Raw genomic sequence first — 17806 nt, 5'->3', positions numbered from 1 at the left:
TTAACCGTTCCGTTATTTACGTAAAAAAACACAACCGGCTTATAGTCACAAGTGCTCTCCCTAAGCGTTTAAGAACCAACCATAACATCGGGGACAAGAGAGGTTCAATCTCAGAATAGTTCGGTTATACTGATATTACACGATTCACGTTTAAAGGACCCTTCCCCCCAGTTTGCAGTGTGCTGTTAATGTCAGCCTCTGACAGTCGTCAGACGTGCTGCCAGTTCATCAGTTAGAAGTTGTTCTAGAGAAAATAATTGGAGTGAAGCGGTACCTGTATTCTATAGCCCCCGGCTACAGTTTACCTTCCCAGAATGGAACGCTCATTAGAAAGCCTTGCGGGTCGTTTATCTTGAGAGTATCTTGTCTTCAACCTCGCAGTGGTACAGCCCTGATCGCACAGGTAAAGTTGACAAAGAACTTTTCAAATGATCACTTTATTAATCAACGACAACGCACTTCATCGGATTGATGTTTAATCACAACGCTCAAAAGCGAATTCTTTTCATGCGTTCATTCGTTTCATGGCGTGAGGATTTTTGTTGTTGCTGTTGAATTATTTTTATGCACACAAAGTAGCCTACAAAACCAGATGTTTCAAATGTTTTGCCCTTGAGGATAAAAGGCAAGCAGGTATAACGCCTTCAATGTTAGCATTTCTCTACTACGCTAAAGGAACATTCAAGGACACGGTGGGAAAATACGTATTTTCTTTTTTATACTCCTTCAAAGTGAACTGACGCCAGCATAATTTATATATTAGCTCGGAGCAAACTGCATTCCACGAAGCAGTTAAAAACAGACACTTTTACAGTCTGTTAAGAAAATGGGTGCATAGGTGATTTTTTTTCTTACGCTTGTAAAAAAAAAAAAAACTATCCTAATTATCATCAATTAACCATTCAAGCGTGACCTTGGAATCAACATGAATCTATAACTCTTAACTATTAAATAATGTTTCACAGATGACGAAATATAAATACTTGTTTTTTTGTTTGTTGATTACTTAACCTCTGCTCTATTCTGCCCACTCTGAACAAACCTTCATTTTCGTGCCCGCTTCCTGGCTACTGTCGCCCTCCCGTGCCTAGAGCTGCAGTGATTCCAGGCCCATAAACCGTCCACACCTCCACGACCAGCCAGCCAGCCAGCTCGCTCTCTCCATGGGAACCAAACAGCAACACAACAAGGCGATATTTGGTCTACATCACATTCCTACAATCGTAGATGTGGACCATATAAACAAACACGTTTGTATATATCCCCTTCCATATCTACCGTACCCAACATTATCACCATCTTGATTAAAGTGTAATGGGCTAATAAGACTGATGTTTTAAGGTGAAACACCAGAAACAGGAGGTTGTGGAACCCTGTTCTGAGCCACCTCAGGAGGACTTTAACTACACAGCTTCATGTTCTCTCTCATCGGGCAGTGTGGCAGCTCTGTGTGGCTCTGGTACGAGCTGGATGACGAGCATGTCTCCAGGGCACTGCTTCATCCAGCTAGGATCACACACCCATCCTCACTCCTGGGGGGGAGGGGGAGGATGGGGGTGACTTGGGAGGAGGGGGAGGGAAGGGAGGGAGGATGGGGGTGACTTCGGAGGACGGGGAGAGAAGGAAGGGAGAAGGGGATGTTAACACCTTCTGCCCCTGCGGTTAAGACACTCGATCCCTGTGCTTCATAGAGGCACATACCTCACCTTTCAGTCTGAGCCTGCAGCGCAGAGGTGAGCACTACTCTGGAGAAGGACGCAAAGCAGCTTAAACTGACGCCGGTGAGACCCGGGCTCAGTGTGTCTGGAAGCTGGGAGGAAAATATTTTCATTGTTGAGCATCCGGTTTATTGTGCACTTGTCAGTCAGAATCCAAAAGAGTTATACAAGAGGGAGACAAGAAGCCATCTTGTTTTAAGGGTTAAGTGTTTCCAACATAAAAAGCAAATACGAGTTTATGACACACAGCAAACGCACCCCCCTCATCCAATCAAGGAAAAACACACAAGGGTGTTTATCTTTGACTGGGGAGAAGAGCCGTGGATTAGATACAAACATGACAAACAGATTCATGGTACACCTACAAGGGGAAATTCCAGGGCCATGCACACTGTAATAATACACTGCTCATGATAAAACCAAACTGACACATGCACCTCCATGCTCCAGCGAGCGTCTAAGAGCTGGTGTGACAGGGAAGTGCACACAGGGATATTCTGCTTACCAAACAGGTCCATTATTACAGCAAGGCAAACGCAAAACCACAAAACGTGGTGAGGTGTAGATGCATACGTTCCCATGCTTTAATTAAACCAAGAAATTGGGCATTTAAGTAGTTGTATGAGACAAATGTATGTTGACAGTGTGGACGGAACAGTAAGGGACATGAATGTTTTATGGAATCCAAGTTAACTTCCTGAGGAGACGACAAAGAATAAGTTACTAAAAGATTTACCATTCTAGAACTTCCAGTGCTTCGGTAAAGCACATTCTAGAACAGAATGGTGAAGCACATTCTAGAACAGAATGGTGAAGCACATTCTAGAACAGAACGGTAAAGCACATCAAGACTCAAACAAATACCCCAAAAGATCCCGCGCAGCAAAATATAAATATAACAGATCAACAAAAATAATAATCACTCCATTGTATTCAGTGCCAAACCAACGTAAGACCAATGTGATTTCTCTAAACAGACTCTCTTCTCTACATGGCTGTACTTTCCGTGAACATCTTCCTGAGCAGAGATTAGAAGCCGATGTTGCCCCTGGCCAGGCAGTAGCCCAGCTTGTTCTGGTTGCCAATGATGGACATGAGGCCCACTGTGGCGTCGATGAAGAGGGGCTGGTTCAGGACCAGGACCCCGTTGGCCTTCCCAGGAACAGGCACCTTGCTGTGGGCCTCACGTGCAGCCTCCGCTAGCTGCTCCCGGAAGCCCTGGACCTGAGGAGAGAGGGAGGGGAAGAGGAGGACGTGAGAAGGTTAGGGTTACACAGGGAATAGGTACAGCATTCAACCTCAAATCAAGAGGTGGCAGGTTCAAATACCCCTATTCAGTTTATCAATTTGAATATATGTTTCTACAGTATACAGACATAAAGATCATACTTGAAGGTAGATTCATAATTGTTTGATGGACATGCAGTTTACCCACTATCTAACCAACACTTGAGTCATATGAGTGTTTCCCATCTACCATCCAGTCCCCACTACACTACTGGGAGGCAGGTGTGTGTGTGTGGAATGTGTGGAATGGGCCAGGCTCTATGAGATTAGACCCTCCAGTCATCCTAATGACTGGTTACATGATCTGGGAGTGGGACCTCAATAAGATTCCTCACCTGGACTGTGGACCATGTTCAAACTGTTAAACAGTTTGAAGGAGGGTGAGGAGGAGGGAGGAAGCAGAGAGGGAGGGGCCAGGAAGGTGGGAGGTCAGGGTGGGGGTTTAGGAGCAGGGAGGTGGGGGTCAGAAGTCAAGGGCTCTGTCAGAAACCTCTCTGTTGTGACTCCTAAGCTGTCTGCACTCAGCTACACAGGCCCTGCCAGGTACGTTCCTTCTTGATGTTAGCCTAGCTTAGCATAGCACAGCTCTCCTTCTGAGGTGTTAGCCTAGCTTAGCATAGCACAGCTCTCCTTCTGAGGTGTTAGCCTAGCTTAGCATAGCACAGCTCTGAGGCATTAGCTTAGCACTGCTGCACACGCAGGAGTAGCGGGCCGCCCTCACTGCTTAATCAAGGTTGACTGTGGCTAGTTAGCTTAGCTAGATAGCTACTGAATGTATTACTTTGACAGTACGGATCAGTAACCAAACCATTACCTTCACTGGTTGTTTTTTAATGCCCCTGAAATGTGTGTGTGCATGTGTGTGTGGGGGGGATGTTGTTGTTGAAGGAAATGACTTCTGTTACACCATTAAGTGTTCCAGTGAAGAGGTGTCATCACCTGTGCCAGTATTCCATGGAAGTGGTTTCTCATACAACCTCATAAAGTAGGATTTGACAGTCATTGTCTTACAGCCCCCTCCCCCCCACCTCCCCCTTACAAGATATATTTAAGATTACAACCGTCAAGTAGTGGGGGAGGGTGTGGAATGTGGAAACAACAACAACCATTGACCGTCAAATCCTACTTTATGAGTCAATCTCCTACGTGGGTTAGGAAATACAGGGATGGGCATTTGCTAGAGCATTCGACAGCAGATCAAGAGGACGGGGGGTTCAAATCCCCCGCGCGTGCAGCCGTGGTGGTGTAGGGGAGGGGCGTACATGGCAGAGCGCGGCCAGCTTGTCGCTGTTGCCCCTGACGGGGTGGCTGGTGAAGGTGCTGAAGGGGTAGTCTGTGGAGAACGGGTTCCAGCGAGAGCTGAAGGAGGGTTCCCTCAGACGGTCCCAGAACACACGCACACCGTCTCCCTCCCGCCTGGGGAACACACACACACACAGTCATGTTACACACACAGTCATGTAACACAAACACATTCATGTTACACACAGTCATGTAACACAAATATATACACAGCTCGCTAACCCACAAATACATCTTTCCTTTTTATGTTCGTTCATGTTTAACTCCAAAATATCTTAAAACTCCCCCCCTCCTCCCCCAGGCAGGCTGGTTCTGCACACTGCTCTACTTGACCTTTCACCCCCATGGTAACAAAGCTAACATTCTGACAAAATGTCAGTAATCTGATGAACCTCTGGGGCAGAGCTTCATGTTTACCAGCTCAGGGCTCTGCCATCTGGCCACCGGAAGAACGGCTTATTCTCTCTCTCTCTCTTCTGCCTTTTAAAAATAAATCAATAGGTTTTAATGAACATCACCTCTGGGCATGTTGTTTTCTGTAAGACTGATGAACCTCAGAAGGCTCCGACTTGGCTGGCAACGTACACACACACACACACACACACACACACACACACACACACACACACACACACACACACACACACACACACACACACACACACACACACACACACACACACACACACACACACACACGGCTCTAGAACCGTGAACATTCTGGGATGTTTGTGTAGTGCTCTATCCGTGGAACATCTTACACAACACAGCCATGTCCTGTGAACATCAATCACCTTTTACGGTCTGATCACAGATTTACAAGTTCCGTAATTACAGTGTGTCATACCTGCTGATGTTTAATCCCACTGGTGAAGTCAAAGGTTAACACTGATATCAAAGGTCAAAACTTGTTTGTTATTCTAAACATGATGTCACATGATGGACAGCTGTGTGTGGCATCTACAGCTACAGTTACAGCTGTAACCCACGGTAACACCCTGGATGCTGTAACACCTCAGTGTCACAGTCAAGCGTCCTGCAACAAACCCCCCACATCTACATCTCTACCTCTGTCTCTCTCCCCCCCGTCTCAACATTTATAACTCACTGTCTATGTCTCTCTCCCCCCTCTCTCTACATCTCTAACTCAGTCTATGTCTTTCTCCCCCTCTCTCTCTACCTCACTGTCTATGTCTCTCACCCCTCTCTCTCTCTCTCTCTCTCTACCTCACTGTCTATGTCTCTCTCCCCCCTCTCTCTCCACATCTCTAACTCACTGTCTATATCTCCCCCTACAACTTCAAAAGCAAGCTGTCATTTTTCTGTGTACTTGTTACCATCACTGGTTATTTTCCATTGTGATTCGCCAGAAGTCAGACTCTGAGAATGTCTCCAGAGTGCAGGCAGCAGTGGAACTAGCAGTTCCTCCTGGCTTGTAGCTTCTAGCGCTGGAGCAACACACTGAGCAAGAGCCCTTCCTGCTAAGCCCACAGAGATCCCCGGGGCATGCATTCTGCTGCTGCACACTCCCAGAACGATATAGGAAGCATCACAAACACAGAACGTCATGTTTGGATACTGCCTCGCTTTTCTTTCTTTCTTTTTTTTTTTTGGACAAATAATGTCACAAAGGGCTTTACAGACACCCACAATCCCCTTGCTACCGGTTTACACAAGCACCTTCCACATGACAATGGACTTGAACAGCGAACTCCTCCCTTAGCACATGTCATGAGGGGGGAGGGAGGGGGGGAGAGAGTCTTTACAAGAGCACAAAAGCACAGCCAGGGCTAAAAGACTGATTATATTTCAACCGAACGAAGGGTGAGAAGGAGGGGGGGAATCCTGTGTGCGCTTCTCTTTGTACGAGCAAAGAGCACGGCTATTAACCTGGTATAAATGAGGATATAAAAAAAGAAAAGATCTTGAAAATTCCACAGGTAAGCTACCACCACAAGGGACCGGCCCAGACAGGCAGGCTGGGATGGGCTTTGCAGCCAGAGGCCTTGGAAGTCGTCCTACTGACACGCCAGCACTGTGGTGGGGTTTGGACTTCAACACCAGCCCCAGGAGTCAAGTGTCCTCAACACAGATACCTCACAGGAGAAAGTGAGGAGAGAGAGAGGAGGAGCGTGGGAGAGGAGAGAGAAGGTAGGAGTGAGAGAGAGGAGAGAGAAGGTAGGAGTGAGAGAGAGGAGAGAGAAGGTAGGAGTGAGAGAGAGGAGAGTAGGAGAGAGAGAGAGGAGAGAGGAGAGAGAAGGTAGGAGTGAGAGAGAGGAGAGAGAAGGTAGGAGTGAGAGAGAGGAGAGTAGGAGAGAGAGAGAGGAGAGAGAAGGTAGGAGTGAGAGAGAGGCGAGAGAAGGTAGGAGTGAGAGAGAAGAGAGAAGGTAGGAGTGAGAGAGAAGAGAGTAGGAGAGAGAGAGAGGAGAGAGAAGGTAGGAGTGAGAGAGAAGAGAGTAGGAGAGAGAGACAGAAGAGAACAGAAGGAAAGGAGGGAGGGGAGAGAGAGTGGGATGCAGAAAGCAAGACCGTAGTGGGAGAAACCAGAGGAGAGGTAGAAAGAGGAGTGAGCAGAGTCAACACTGCTGCATGCTGGGAGTCAACACTGCTGCATGCTGGGAGTCAACACTGCTGCATGCTGGGAGTCAACACTGCTGCATGCTGGGAGTCAACACTGCTGCATGCTGGGAGTCAACACTGCTGCATGCTGGGCCCAGGAGGACCCTCCCTGTCCAAGACAGGTCATCTGGTTTACATCCTGACCTTCACCAGGGGCACACACACATCAACTAACTAACAAACACTCACTCACACCTGCACACTCACAAGAAAACACACACAACATGCACCTGACACACACACTACCACACACAGCTTGCGTGCGTGCGCACGCACAAACATACACACACTGTATTCTTAGCTAAGCTTTAGGGCAAGCGACTAAAAATTCCTTCCCTGCACTCTGAGGAGCTGAGGACTCGTAAGTCAACACACTAGATAAACACGAGGGACGGCTTCAGCTGCCATGGCAAGTGTCCCACATTGTCTCCATGCCAACACACAAATCCCCTGATTGCTCAATAGAGCCTGAAAGTCTCTCAGTTAGTCATCCAGCATGCATCAGCCAGCACTAACCCTCATCCCCTCTCTCATCCAGCGGGATCCATATATGAAAGAGAAGGAAGAACAGGGTGATGATAAAGAAGAAGTGAAATGAGGGAGGGAGGGAGGAGAGGAGGGAGGAGGAGAAGAGGGAGGGAGGATGAGGAGAGGGAGGGAGGAGGAGGAAGAGGGAGGGAGGAGAGGCAGGAGGGATGAGGGGAGAGACAAGAGTACTAGAAGTCACACCCAGAACGATAGAATGAGAGTGAAAGAGAGGACAGGATAGGGTTAGGACACATCATGTCTTCACAACCAGTTCCAGTCGTTTCTTAATGTTTGTTTCTTTAACTCCACTTTAGGTGATAGTAAAACAGACGGCCTGAGGTCTACTGCACACTTAGACACGCAGGTGCGAACCTCTGCCCCCCGGCCCGCCTCCTCCTGGTCATCTGGCCGGTGAAGGATCCATCTCTCAACACAGCCAGGGTAGAGTCCTGCAGCTGGACAGCTACACAGGATCTCTACCTCAATAGTATCCACTAGTCTCTCTACCTCACTAGTCTCTAAGCTAGTCTCTCTACCTCACTAGTCTCTAAGCTAGTCTCTCTACCTCAATACTATCCAAGCTAGTCTCTACCTCACTAGTGTCTAAGATAGTCTCTCTACCTCAATAGTCTCTAAGATAGTCTCTCTACCTCAAGTCTCTAATATAGTCTCTCTACCCTAATAGTCTCTAAAATAGTCTCTCTACCTCAATAGTCTCCACTAGTCTCTCTACCTCACTAGTCTCTCCACCTCAGTCTCTCCACTCCATAATCTCTTGTGGAGGTGTTAGGAAACGAAAGAATGTCAGCGAGCACTTCTGATGACACCTCAGGAGGTTAATGTGTCATAGAGCGCCCTCTGCTGTTCAAATATAACTACTGCAGCTCCCCCCTTCTTCCTGGATTATTTTAGTCAACCTAGCTCTTTTCCTCTCTTCCTTACTAACTCCTGTCTCCTCCTCTCCTACCGCCCCACCTCCCCACGGCTACACTAACTAGGGCCAGGGGAGAACAGGAGAACGACCATTTATCATTTTCCAAACTCCACAAACATCTCTCTCCACTCCTGGTGGGGTTGCTTTGAATGTTCTCAGCAGGTTATTTGAGGCAGGAATAAAGCTAGCTGACTGCGGAGAAGACACGCAGTAATTATCTTGTCTAGACAGTTTGGAAAGAAGGCACTTCTCCAAAACACATCACTTCTCTCCATCTCCCTCTCTTACTTCTCTCTATCTCCCTCTCTCACTCTCTTTATATCCCTCGCTCTCTCCTCACTTTCCCTCTCTCTCTCTCTCTCTCGCTCTCTCTCGCTCTCTCGCTCCCTGTATTCTCCCTGAGACAGAAATGTACTGTATACAAAACTTTGTTCATAAAGATGTGTCTGGAGAAAACTTGAGATGAAAAACCTCTCTGTCTCTTTTCCCATTAAACGCCTATTCCCCAGATCCAACAGACACATTCAGCTGGTGAGGCTGTGTGCTGTTGCTCTCCCTGCCCTGGAGTCAGGTGGCTGAGCAGTTAGAGAATCGGGCTAGTAATCAGAAGGTCGCTGGGTCGATTCCCGGCCATGCCAAAATGAAGTTGTGTACCTGGGCAAGGCACTTCACCCTACTTGCCTCGGGGGGAATGTCCCTGTACTTACTGTAAGTCGCTCTGGATAAGAGCGTCTGCTAAATGACTAAATGTAAATGCCCTCTGAGGGGACGGGGCATGTGTGTGTGTGCTGGCTCAACACTAAGTGGAGCCAGTGGTCCTTCATGAACCTGCCACACCGCAGACACACGTCGTACACCAGGGGCTTATTTAATTGAATTATAAGAGAAACACACAGGCACATGTAAATGATACACGCTAATTGGTCTGCTGTCACCTGTACACCTGTGTGCAGGAAAATGTTTGTGATATCTGGCTACAGCCTTGTTCCAGTTGTGGAACCAGAGCCAGAGAAAAGATTTTCAAAACGAGCACATCGTGATCTGCTGTTGCTTATTACTGTAAACTAAAGAGAGTCTCTTGTAGAACAGTCCTCCAGTTCTGTCATCTTCAGCCTTGCACCGAAAACGCTGATGATTTCAGCACTCTCTCTCGTGATGTTACTTAATTAACCGAGAGAGAGAAGCAAAGAGAGAGAGAGAGAAGCAGAGAGAGAGAGAAAGAGAGAGAAGCAGAGAGAGAGAGAGAGAGAGAGAGAGAGAGAGAGAGAGAGAGAGAGAGAGAGAGAAGCAGAGAGAGAGAGAAGCAGAGAGATAGAGAGAGAAGCAGAGAGAGAAGCAGAGAGAGAGAGAGATAGAGAGAGAAGCAGAGAGAGAGAGAGATAGAGAGAGAAGCAGAGAAAGAGAGAGAGAGAGAAGCAGAGAGAGAGAGAGAGAGAGAAGCAGAGAGAGAGAGAGAGAGAAGCAGAGAGAGAGAGAGAGAGAGAGAGCAGAGAGAGAGAGAGAGAGAGAGAGAGAGAGAGAGAGAGAGAGAGAGAGAGAGAGAGAGAGAGAGAGAGAGAGAGAGAGAGAGAGAGAGAGAGAGAGAGAGAGAGAGAGAGAGAGAGAGAGAGAGAGAGAGAGAGAGAGAGAAGCAGAGAGAGAGAGATAGAGAGAGAGAGAAGCAGAGAGAGAGAGAGAGAGAGAGAGAGATGGGATGAGGGTCTTTTCTTTTGGGAAGCTGGTTTTATACTGTTAGACTCCAGGGTGATTTTCTCTGGCGTTTTATTTATAATTGAATATAAAGCTCACAGATCAGTACAGGCCTGCCTGCTCTGAGTGCTTTATGGAGCGTTACATTTTATTCATCAAATTAGTTTTCCTTGGATTGGTGTCCCCTGAGCCAGCTTTAAAAGGTTTGCATGAAAGGACTACATTCATTTCTGCCACTAATCAGTTATACTGGAGTGCAGTTCCAGAGCTCTCCTAGTGACAGCTTCACCCTCCCCAAGCTTTCCTGTCCGCCTGCCTCCTTCCAGCCCAGCCCCTCTCCCTCCACCTCGCACAACACACTCTCCTCCCTGCCACCAGCAAAGTCTAATTTCATTGTAATAACTGACACCTCCAACAGCTAATACTCCTAGTGTTAATCATTCATGGCGTTATGAAGAATGCATTAGGATGTGGACTGGAAGACAGGGAGGAGGGCAGACTGTCGGAGGGTGCTTGGGGAAAAGTTGTGGCATGGCTTTCCAGGACACACTGCTGTAGCTTAGTGGTTAAAGTATTTGACTACAGAAGTCGCAGGTTCAATTCCCTCTCTGTATGTCGCAGGATAAAAGCTGAAAGAACATGTCATGCTGGCGGGTGTGTAACAGTGTTTGGGTGTTCAGGGAACTATCACTCATTCTTCTGAAGAGGAACTTTACCAGATTGATTTCCATGACATGACATAGGCAAAGCAGTTGAGAGAGAATTTGCATGTCAAATCTCATAGAGAAGGTAAACTTTTAGAGGAGAAAGGAGGAGGAGAGGTGGCGGGGATGAGAGGAGGAGAATGAGAGGTGGAGAAGAGGAGGATGGGATGAGAGGAGGAGAAGAGGAGGAGAGGTGGAGAAGAGGAGGATGGGATGAGAGGAGGAGAAGAGGAGGAGAGGTGGAGAAGAGGAGGATGGGATGAGAGGAGGAGAAGAGGAGGAGAGGTGGAGAAGAGGAGGATGGGATGAGAGGAGGAGAAGAGGAGGAGAGGTGGAGAAGAGGAGGATGGGATGAGAAGAGGAGAAGAGGAGGAGAGGTGGAGGGGATGAGGGGAGCTGGAGGAGGAGAGGTGGAGGGGATGAGAGGAGAGGTGGAGGGTATGAGAGGACTCACGAGATGAGGGAGCGTGGTGGGAAGGTGAAGTTGCCGTGGGCGATGCGGTCGACAAAGTTGAGAGGGATCCTCTGGATGGTGTCACAGTTCAGCATGACGAAGTCGTACTTACAGACCAGGAGAGAACCCTCTGTGATCAGCACCAAGCGCTCCTTCTCATTGTTCCAGTGGTCCACCCTGCACACACACACACACACACACACACACTGAGACCCTGACGGGACACACACCCTGCAGTGTAAGTGTTAGCAGCTCAAACAAAACCCTAACTTCACACTTTCCAGTCAGCAGAACTGTGGGACAAACAAACTGTCGTGACGCGTTCCGTTTAACCTGACGGCTGCGCTCCGCTACACACACGACAGCAGGAACTGCTTCTGAAACGCTGCTTTGATTCATAAGACGCCCTGGAAAAACAAAATCCCCGTAAAGATGCGCTACAGATTCAGTACATTCAACACCAGGAGCAGCACAAATACACAGAGTTTAGAAATGCACACGGATCAAAAATGAGCTCTCTTTTCATAAAACCTGTTAAACAAGTCTCTCTTTTCCCTCTATAAAACATGCAGAGGAATCTCTCCGTCTCAGAGGGTGAGAGTGATGGAGTGTTGCCATGGGCACGGCCTACGGGGGATGAACACGTTTGTTATCAGCTTGTATATTTTGACATCTTTAAATGAACTCCGTACGAGGTTATTTTGAGTAAAGACAAAAAGCATGTATAGCCTGGTCACTCAATTATGTACATACTGGAAAAGCTTCCTAATTTCAAGAAATGCCCTTGGCAAAGTTCATCCAATATGCATGCAAGCATCTCTGGGTCCCAAATGCTATATCAACAAGACGAAAAAAAAAAAAAAAAAGCAGTTGGAAAACTGTGTCACCAAGACATCAGCCAGGCTGAATATAAACGACAGCTTGGAATGGAGACCCCGGACCTACACAGTCGCCAAATCCCCCAACACAAGTTTACTGGGTGTAAAACTAAATCATAGGCCGTTTTAAACCCGATTGTCCGTTTCCTTGGAGATGCACATGCATTAAGGACAGCTCTAAGGCACAGACACACACACACAGATACACACACAAGCAGATAACACAAGGAAAGGGTTTCAGAGCCAGCAGCGCAGGCGGCATATGAAAGGTGTGGACGAGGGGTTGAGTCACCAGCTCGGAGGGCTGGGGTCACGAGGGGGGCGCTGGGTTTACGCCCCGGGCACACGCAGGTGGGAGGCTGGGGGGGCACGCAAACCCCCCCTGATCTCCCCCTTTATGTCTTGTCACACCAACCAACCTCCCCCCCCCCCCAAAAGGCTCAGTGCTACGCTGCCAACATCACACCTCACTTTACCACATTTTTTCTCCCTCTACTGGGCAGATTCCGTTAATGTTTGTTTTCACGTGAAAAGAAACTGAAATCCCAGTGATGACAGCGTGAAATGAAACTGAAATCCCAGTGATGACAGCATTGTACCAGGAGCTTTGACAGTGTTGTGTTTGGTCTGGAGGGAATTAGGTTTAGGAGGTTGAAGTGGTCTATGTTCTCCAGAGCAGTGGTCTTCAACCCTCTGCCCTGCATGTTTTAGATGTTTCGCAGCTCCAACACACCTGACCCAAATGAAAGGGTCATTGTCAGAGTTTGGTAACGACCCAGTCATTAGAATCAGGTGTGTTGGAAGTGACTGAGTCTTTACCAAGCTCTGACAATGACCCTTTCATTTGGGTCAGCTGGTGTTGGAAGAGGGAGGGGGTCCCTGAGGACCAGGGTGGAAGACCACTGCTTTAGCAGGCTACCCTGAATGCTTCCCATCTTCTCCCCTATACTGTTCAGACAAACCCAGCCTGGCCCAGGGTGCATGACCCAGCCCAGCCTGGCCCAGGGTGCATAACCCCGCCTGGCCCAGGGTGCATAACCCAGCCTGGCCCAGGGTGCATAACCCCGCCTGGCCCAGGGTGCATAACCCAGCCTGGCCCAGGGTGCATAACCCCGCCTGGCCCAGGGTGCATAACCCAGCCCAGCCTGGCCCAGGGTGCATAACCCAGCCTGGCCCAGGGTGCATAACCCCGCCTGGCCCAGGGTGCATAACCCAGCCTGGCCCAGGGTGCATAACCCAGCCTGGCCCAGGGTGCATAACCCAGCCCAGCCTGGCCCAGGGTGCATAACCCAGCCTGGCCCAGGGTGCATAACCCAGCCCAGCCTGGCCCAGGGTGCATAACCCCGCCTGGCCCAGGGTGCATAACCCAGCCTGGCCCAGGGTGCATGACCCAGCCCAGCCTGGCCCAGGGTGCATAACTCCAGCCCAGCCTGGCCCAGGGTGCATAACTCCAGCCCAGCCTGGCCCAGGGTGCATAACTCCAGCCCAGCCTGGCCCAGGGTGCATAACTCCAGCCCAGCCTGGCCCAGGGTGCATAACTCCAGCTGACCTGGTCTGACTTCTCCCTCCCCCTCCTCCCATACTGCTGTCACCAACTATGGCATAAACGTCCTCCTGTTTGCAGCACTGCTCCCTGCGCCACACTGCCAAGTTGCTGCCACTGTGGAAACCGTGCAGAAGAAGGATGTATTATTCATCTTCTCGTGGCACAGCCCTGTTCCCTGAAAGCTTGTGCAAGAGTCAAGGGCCTTGAAGAAGCAAACGAGCTTGATAAATGTCCTCAAGCCGGTTCATTTTGTTGCATGTTCGTTTCTGTTATATCATCTCCTATAACTTTAACTTCTTTACATAAAACAAGGAAATGAGCAAGTCTACAACGACGACTGTTTGATAGTTTAGTGATGTCCGGATGATTGGCCCTTGTGTACAGTACACTCCAGAGTACGGTAGCAAACAAAACATCACCATTAAACAGTAGACAGGTACAAAGCACTCAGTAAGAACGAACCGGAAGAAAAGGTTGTGATCAGGTTTCTTTGAAGCCGATTTCAAGAAGGAACAACACGTCCCAGAACAGAACCTCTCTCTCTCCTCAGACGAACAGAACCTCTCTCTCTCCTCAGACTAACAGAACCTCTCTCAGAACTTCCCTCTCTCCTCAGACGAACAGAACCTCTCTCTCTCCTCAGATGAACAGAACCTCTCTCAGAACCTCTCTCTCCTCAGACTAACAGAACCTCTCTCAGAACTTCCCTCTCTCCTCAGACGAACAGAACCTCTCTCTCTCCTCAGATGAACAGAACCTCTCTCAGAACCTCTCTCTCTCTCCTCAGATGAACAGAACCTCTCTCTCTCTCTCCTCAGACGAACAGAACCTCTCTCAGAACCTCTCTCTGTGCAAGAAGGCACATTACAAATTAAAGGTATTGTTGTCATTATTATGATTAAATGTGTTGTTGTCATTATTATGATTAGAAGTGTTGCTTACTCAGCCAGCAGCCAGGTGCTGAGGACTCTCCCATCCACCTGCTGATCCACCAGGCCCTTAACGTCCTCCACAGCCTGGTCCAGAGTCCCGGGCTTGGGGAAGAGGAGACACATCAGAACCAGGAACCAGGGACCAGGGAACCAGGGACCAGGGAACCGGGGACCAGGTAACCAGGTAACCAGGGACCAGGTAACCAGGGACCAGGTAACCAGGGACCCGGGGCCCAGGTAACCAGGGAACCAGGGACCAGGGAACAGGTAACCAGGGAAGCAGGAAAGTAACTTTCGTTTTACATAGGTGGGACACTTTTTTAAAACTGCAAATCTGTCCCTTTACTTTTTAAATAATTAATTTGTATACATTCACTCTCAGCTCCCCTGGATCACTCTGGACTCGGGTAGAAGCGCGAGAACGTGCCAGATTCCGCTGACAACGCTTGCGACATGTCCGTGAATTAGAGGACAGATTAATTGATTTAGTTTAGGAGTGTCTGGCTGGCTTGGCGGCTGATTAAACACAGTAATATTTACCGTGGGCGGGGAAGCGGGCTGAGGGGCAGTTAATCTCTGGGGTTTTTGTGCTGCTACAACTGCCTGAGGTGTAAATAACCGTGACGTTGCGGATCATTATAAAATAATCTCATAAATCTGGCCATCGGACCCAGTGGATTTCTCCTCTACACAATAAGCCTAATTAATTTCAGAATGTAATTAAACGCATCATTGTGCCTCTGTTCTTCTCTATATTACAAAATCAGAGGAATAGGAAAATGTGTTACTTTATAATTTTTAAAATTGATTTGTACTATTTACGTTGGCTTAATAGGAGTGTGGAGGATGAGCGCAATGCTGACCAAACAGTACTGACAAAAAACTCGGATAGAAAAACCGAGAAAAACAGGCACGCAAGACTCTGCTTCTGCATAACTGTCTGAGTGATTTCTGAGATATGGCGTTGCCATTTTGATCGAATGAAAATAATGGCAAAAGGCCCGGCGCCCCGGTAATAAAGAGTGCGTGAGTCATTACCCTCAAGACAAAAAACCTCTTCAGTTTGAACTGGTTCACTGCTGACGTCCACTGATTCTCCTTCGACTGGGCGCTGGGCGGCATGGCGGGTCCCGCGCTCTCCGTGGAAGGGGTCACGGGAGACTGAAGCGCCGGTGAACTCGGTTCAGCTGCAGCCGGTTGAACGGGAGTGGGGTCAGTTGAGGCGGACCCTGGTGCTTGTTGATCCAACTCAACGGCCTTGAACGTGTCTTCTTCTGCCTCCGACATCCTAGCCCGTTATCAAAGCAACCACAAGAGCTACGTTTAAGCATCACTAGGCAACACTGTAGGCCTGTTTGCCCATTACAGGCTAAAGGCGCACGGCGAAGTTTAGTAATTGTACTGCTTCCTACCTAATACTACTTACACTATTTATATATTAGATATTTAACAGCAGGTTTAGCTAGACTTACGCGTATTTGAGAGGGATAATAGCGTAGCATAGCCTATGCAACAAATTGAACACCTATTTCCTGGACTACTCTGCCTACAATGATTTGGGAGGAAACTGCAACTTGATTATGTTTATGTCAAAAACTAGCAAGAAGCATCGTTTCTTATAGTTAGGTTGCCCCAAAACGTTTCTACTCTCTAAATTCACGTTTCATGACCAACCAGTTGAGCCGACACACGGTTCTCTTCTTACCTTTTGGACTTGTAGCCTGATGTCGTTTTCGTTCAAATAAAATGTTTAGTACTGCGGGGGAGACTTGCATGCGTCAGGTGCGCGAGGGATTCGGCTACTTCCTTATTAAGCAGACAAGCCAGTTTGGGGCGTTGTGCTAACAAGTCACATTCACTAACTGAAATCCATTGCAATAACCGTGTTGGGAAAGTAAGTTATGAGAAAGTCAAGAGTCGGCGAAATGGTTGGTTGACATATGGAATTAAATCAATCTAGTACAGGGACCTAACGCTCTGAAGAATCACCGTAATTGTCTATTTGAATATCTAGCCTCCAGTGTGTATTCGAATTTCAGGCGACTATGTATTAAACACCCAAATTGAAAAGCTATATCTTCTAAATCTTGACTGATTTACTTCCCCGGTGTTCTACATAATTTCACCGTTAGGCAAGACGGTTCTCTAGGGTTTAGGCCGACACACTATGACAAATGCATAAACAATGCACCGTGGCTTCACAGAGCTATGCCTGTAAGATAAATATGTTTGCTTCGCTTTTCCCTTTTCAGGCTAAAATGTTCCCACTTTGATGTTTCTGCTTAAAATACCAATGTTTCATGCTCATGGGTTTAAGTGGACACATACTATATCAAACAATTAGGTGAGTGGGACGGAGAGGATTGTTTGGAGTGAATTATATTCTCCCTCCCGCAATGCCGTGAATAGCTTTCGCTGTAAGCCTCACTCTTCTCCCGGGCTAATCGTTTCTGACACCGCGTGCAAGAGGGCCACCCATTCCCCTGCGCCGTTCTTTGAATGAGCTATTCAAAAGGTTTTCTGGAAGTTTAAAACGAATCTACTTGTAATCCTGAGCCGCCAAAGACGCGCTGACAGCTCTGTGAGGAAGCTTTTCAATGTGGAGGGTTTTCTTCTATAGCTACGCCCCCGCATCACAGGTCTCAGAGGAGTAACATACAGCGTGAACTCCCAGCCGTAAAGACGCTCTCTCTAAACCTGTCGCACACGCATCTGGTTTAAAGTCAGCTGTCTTGTAATGACATCTCATTACTCGGGAGAAACGGTTAGTCCTAGTTCAATAATTAAATTCCTGGAATACTGACACTAACCTATCCTAATAATGGTCAAAGAGGACTGTTAACGATCATTTATTATTAAAATATCGCCTTGAAATAAAGTAGAAGGACGCTAAAATAATTTATAAATGTATGTATTAACTGATCAGGACATCATGTTAAAGTAGGTCGTTTTGTGTACATTTTTCAACATGACAGGAAATGACAACACTGCATGTTTTTATGCAAAGCTCTGAACTTAACAGACCTCTAGTCGACAGGCACATCATCCGGCGAAGCAAGGATAAGAATAATCTATATTGCTCTATCTGGGCCAAGTGATCAACGCTGCAGAACTGGAATTTACCGGATCAGCCAAGATGTGGATTTGTCTGTGGAAACTTCGCGATGCCTCGGGACAGTTGAACAATCATCTGTAATATTACACACTGGACCATT

The 17806-nt window shown here is 47.9% G+C and overlaps 1 protein-coding gene across 2 annotated transcripts; it reads right to left on the bottom strand.

Moving 5' to 3' along the window:
* Positions 1 to 1830: 1830 nt before the first annotated feature.
* tprg1 (tumor protein p63 regulated 1) lies at positions 1831 to 17187 on the bottom strand. 2 transcript variants are annotated; one of them, XM_062450669.1, is made up of 6 exons: positions 16297 to 17187; positions 15630 to 15879; positions 14602 to 14693; positions 11236 to 11412; positions 4268 to 4421; positions 1831 to 2942 (listed from the first exon to the last, which is right to left on the bottom strand). In XM_062450669.1, the coding sequence occupies exons 2-6, from the start codon at positions 15876 to 15878 to the stop codon at positions 2748 to 2750; spliced, it is 867 nt and encodes a 288-aa protein (XP_062306653.1). In that variant the 5' UTR covers position 15879; positions 16297 to 17187; the 3' UTR covers positions 1831 to 2747. The 2 variants fall into 2 exon arrangements, with proteins under 2 accessions (XP_062306653.1, XP_062306652.1); XM_062450668.1 differs by lacking the exon at positions 16297 to 17187 and having other exon boundaries at positions 15630 to 15908.
* Between the last annotated feature and the right edge of the window lie 619 nt (positions 17188 to 17806).

The sequence above is a fragment of the Osmerus eperlanus genome, chromosome 24, assembly GCF_963692335.1.
Source record: "Osmerus eperlanus chromosome 24, fOsmEpe2.1, whole genome shotgun sequence".
Classification (NCBI taxonomy): Eukaryota; Metazoa; Chordata; class Actinopteri; order Osmeriformes; family Osmeridae; genus Osmerus; species Osmerus eperlanus.
This window is presented reverse-complemented; position numbering and strand designations above follow the sequence as displayed.

What these genes read in the sequence shown, in the direction of transcription:
- tprg1 (XM_062450669.1), bottom strand. Translation starts at nt 15,878, where the DNA reads ATGTCGGAGGCAGAAGAAGACACGTTCAAGGCCGTTGAGTTGGATCAA. An exon ending in AGCACCTGGCTGCTGGCTGA is followed by an intron (nt 11,413 to 14,601) that starts GTAAGCAACACT and finishes GTGTGTGTGCAG; the next exon opens with GGTGGACCACTGGAACAATG. An exon ending in AGCTGGCCGCGCTCTGCCAT is followed by an intron (nt 2,943 to 4,267) that starts GTACGCCCCTCC and finishes CTCTCTCCTCAG; the next exon opens with GTCCAGGGCTTCCGGGAGCA.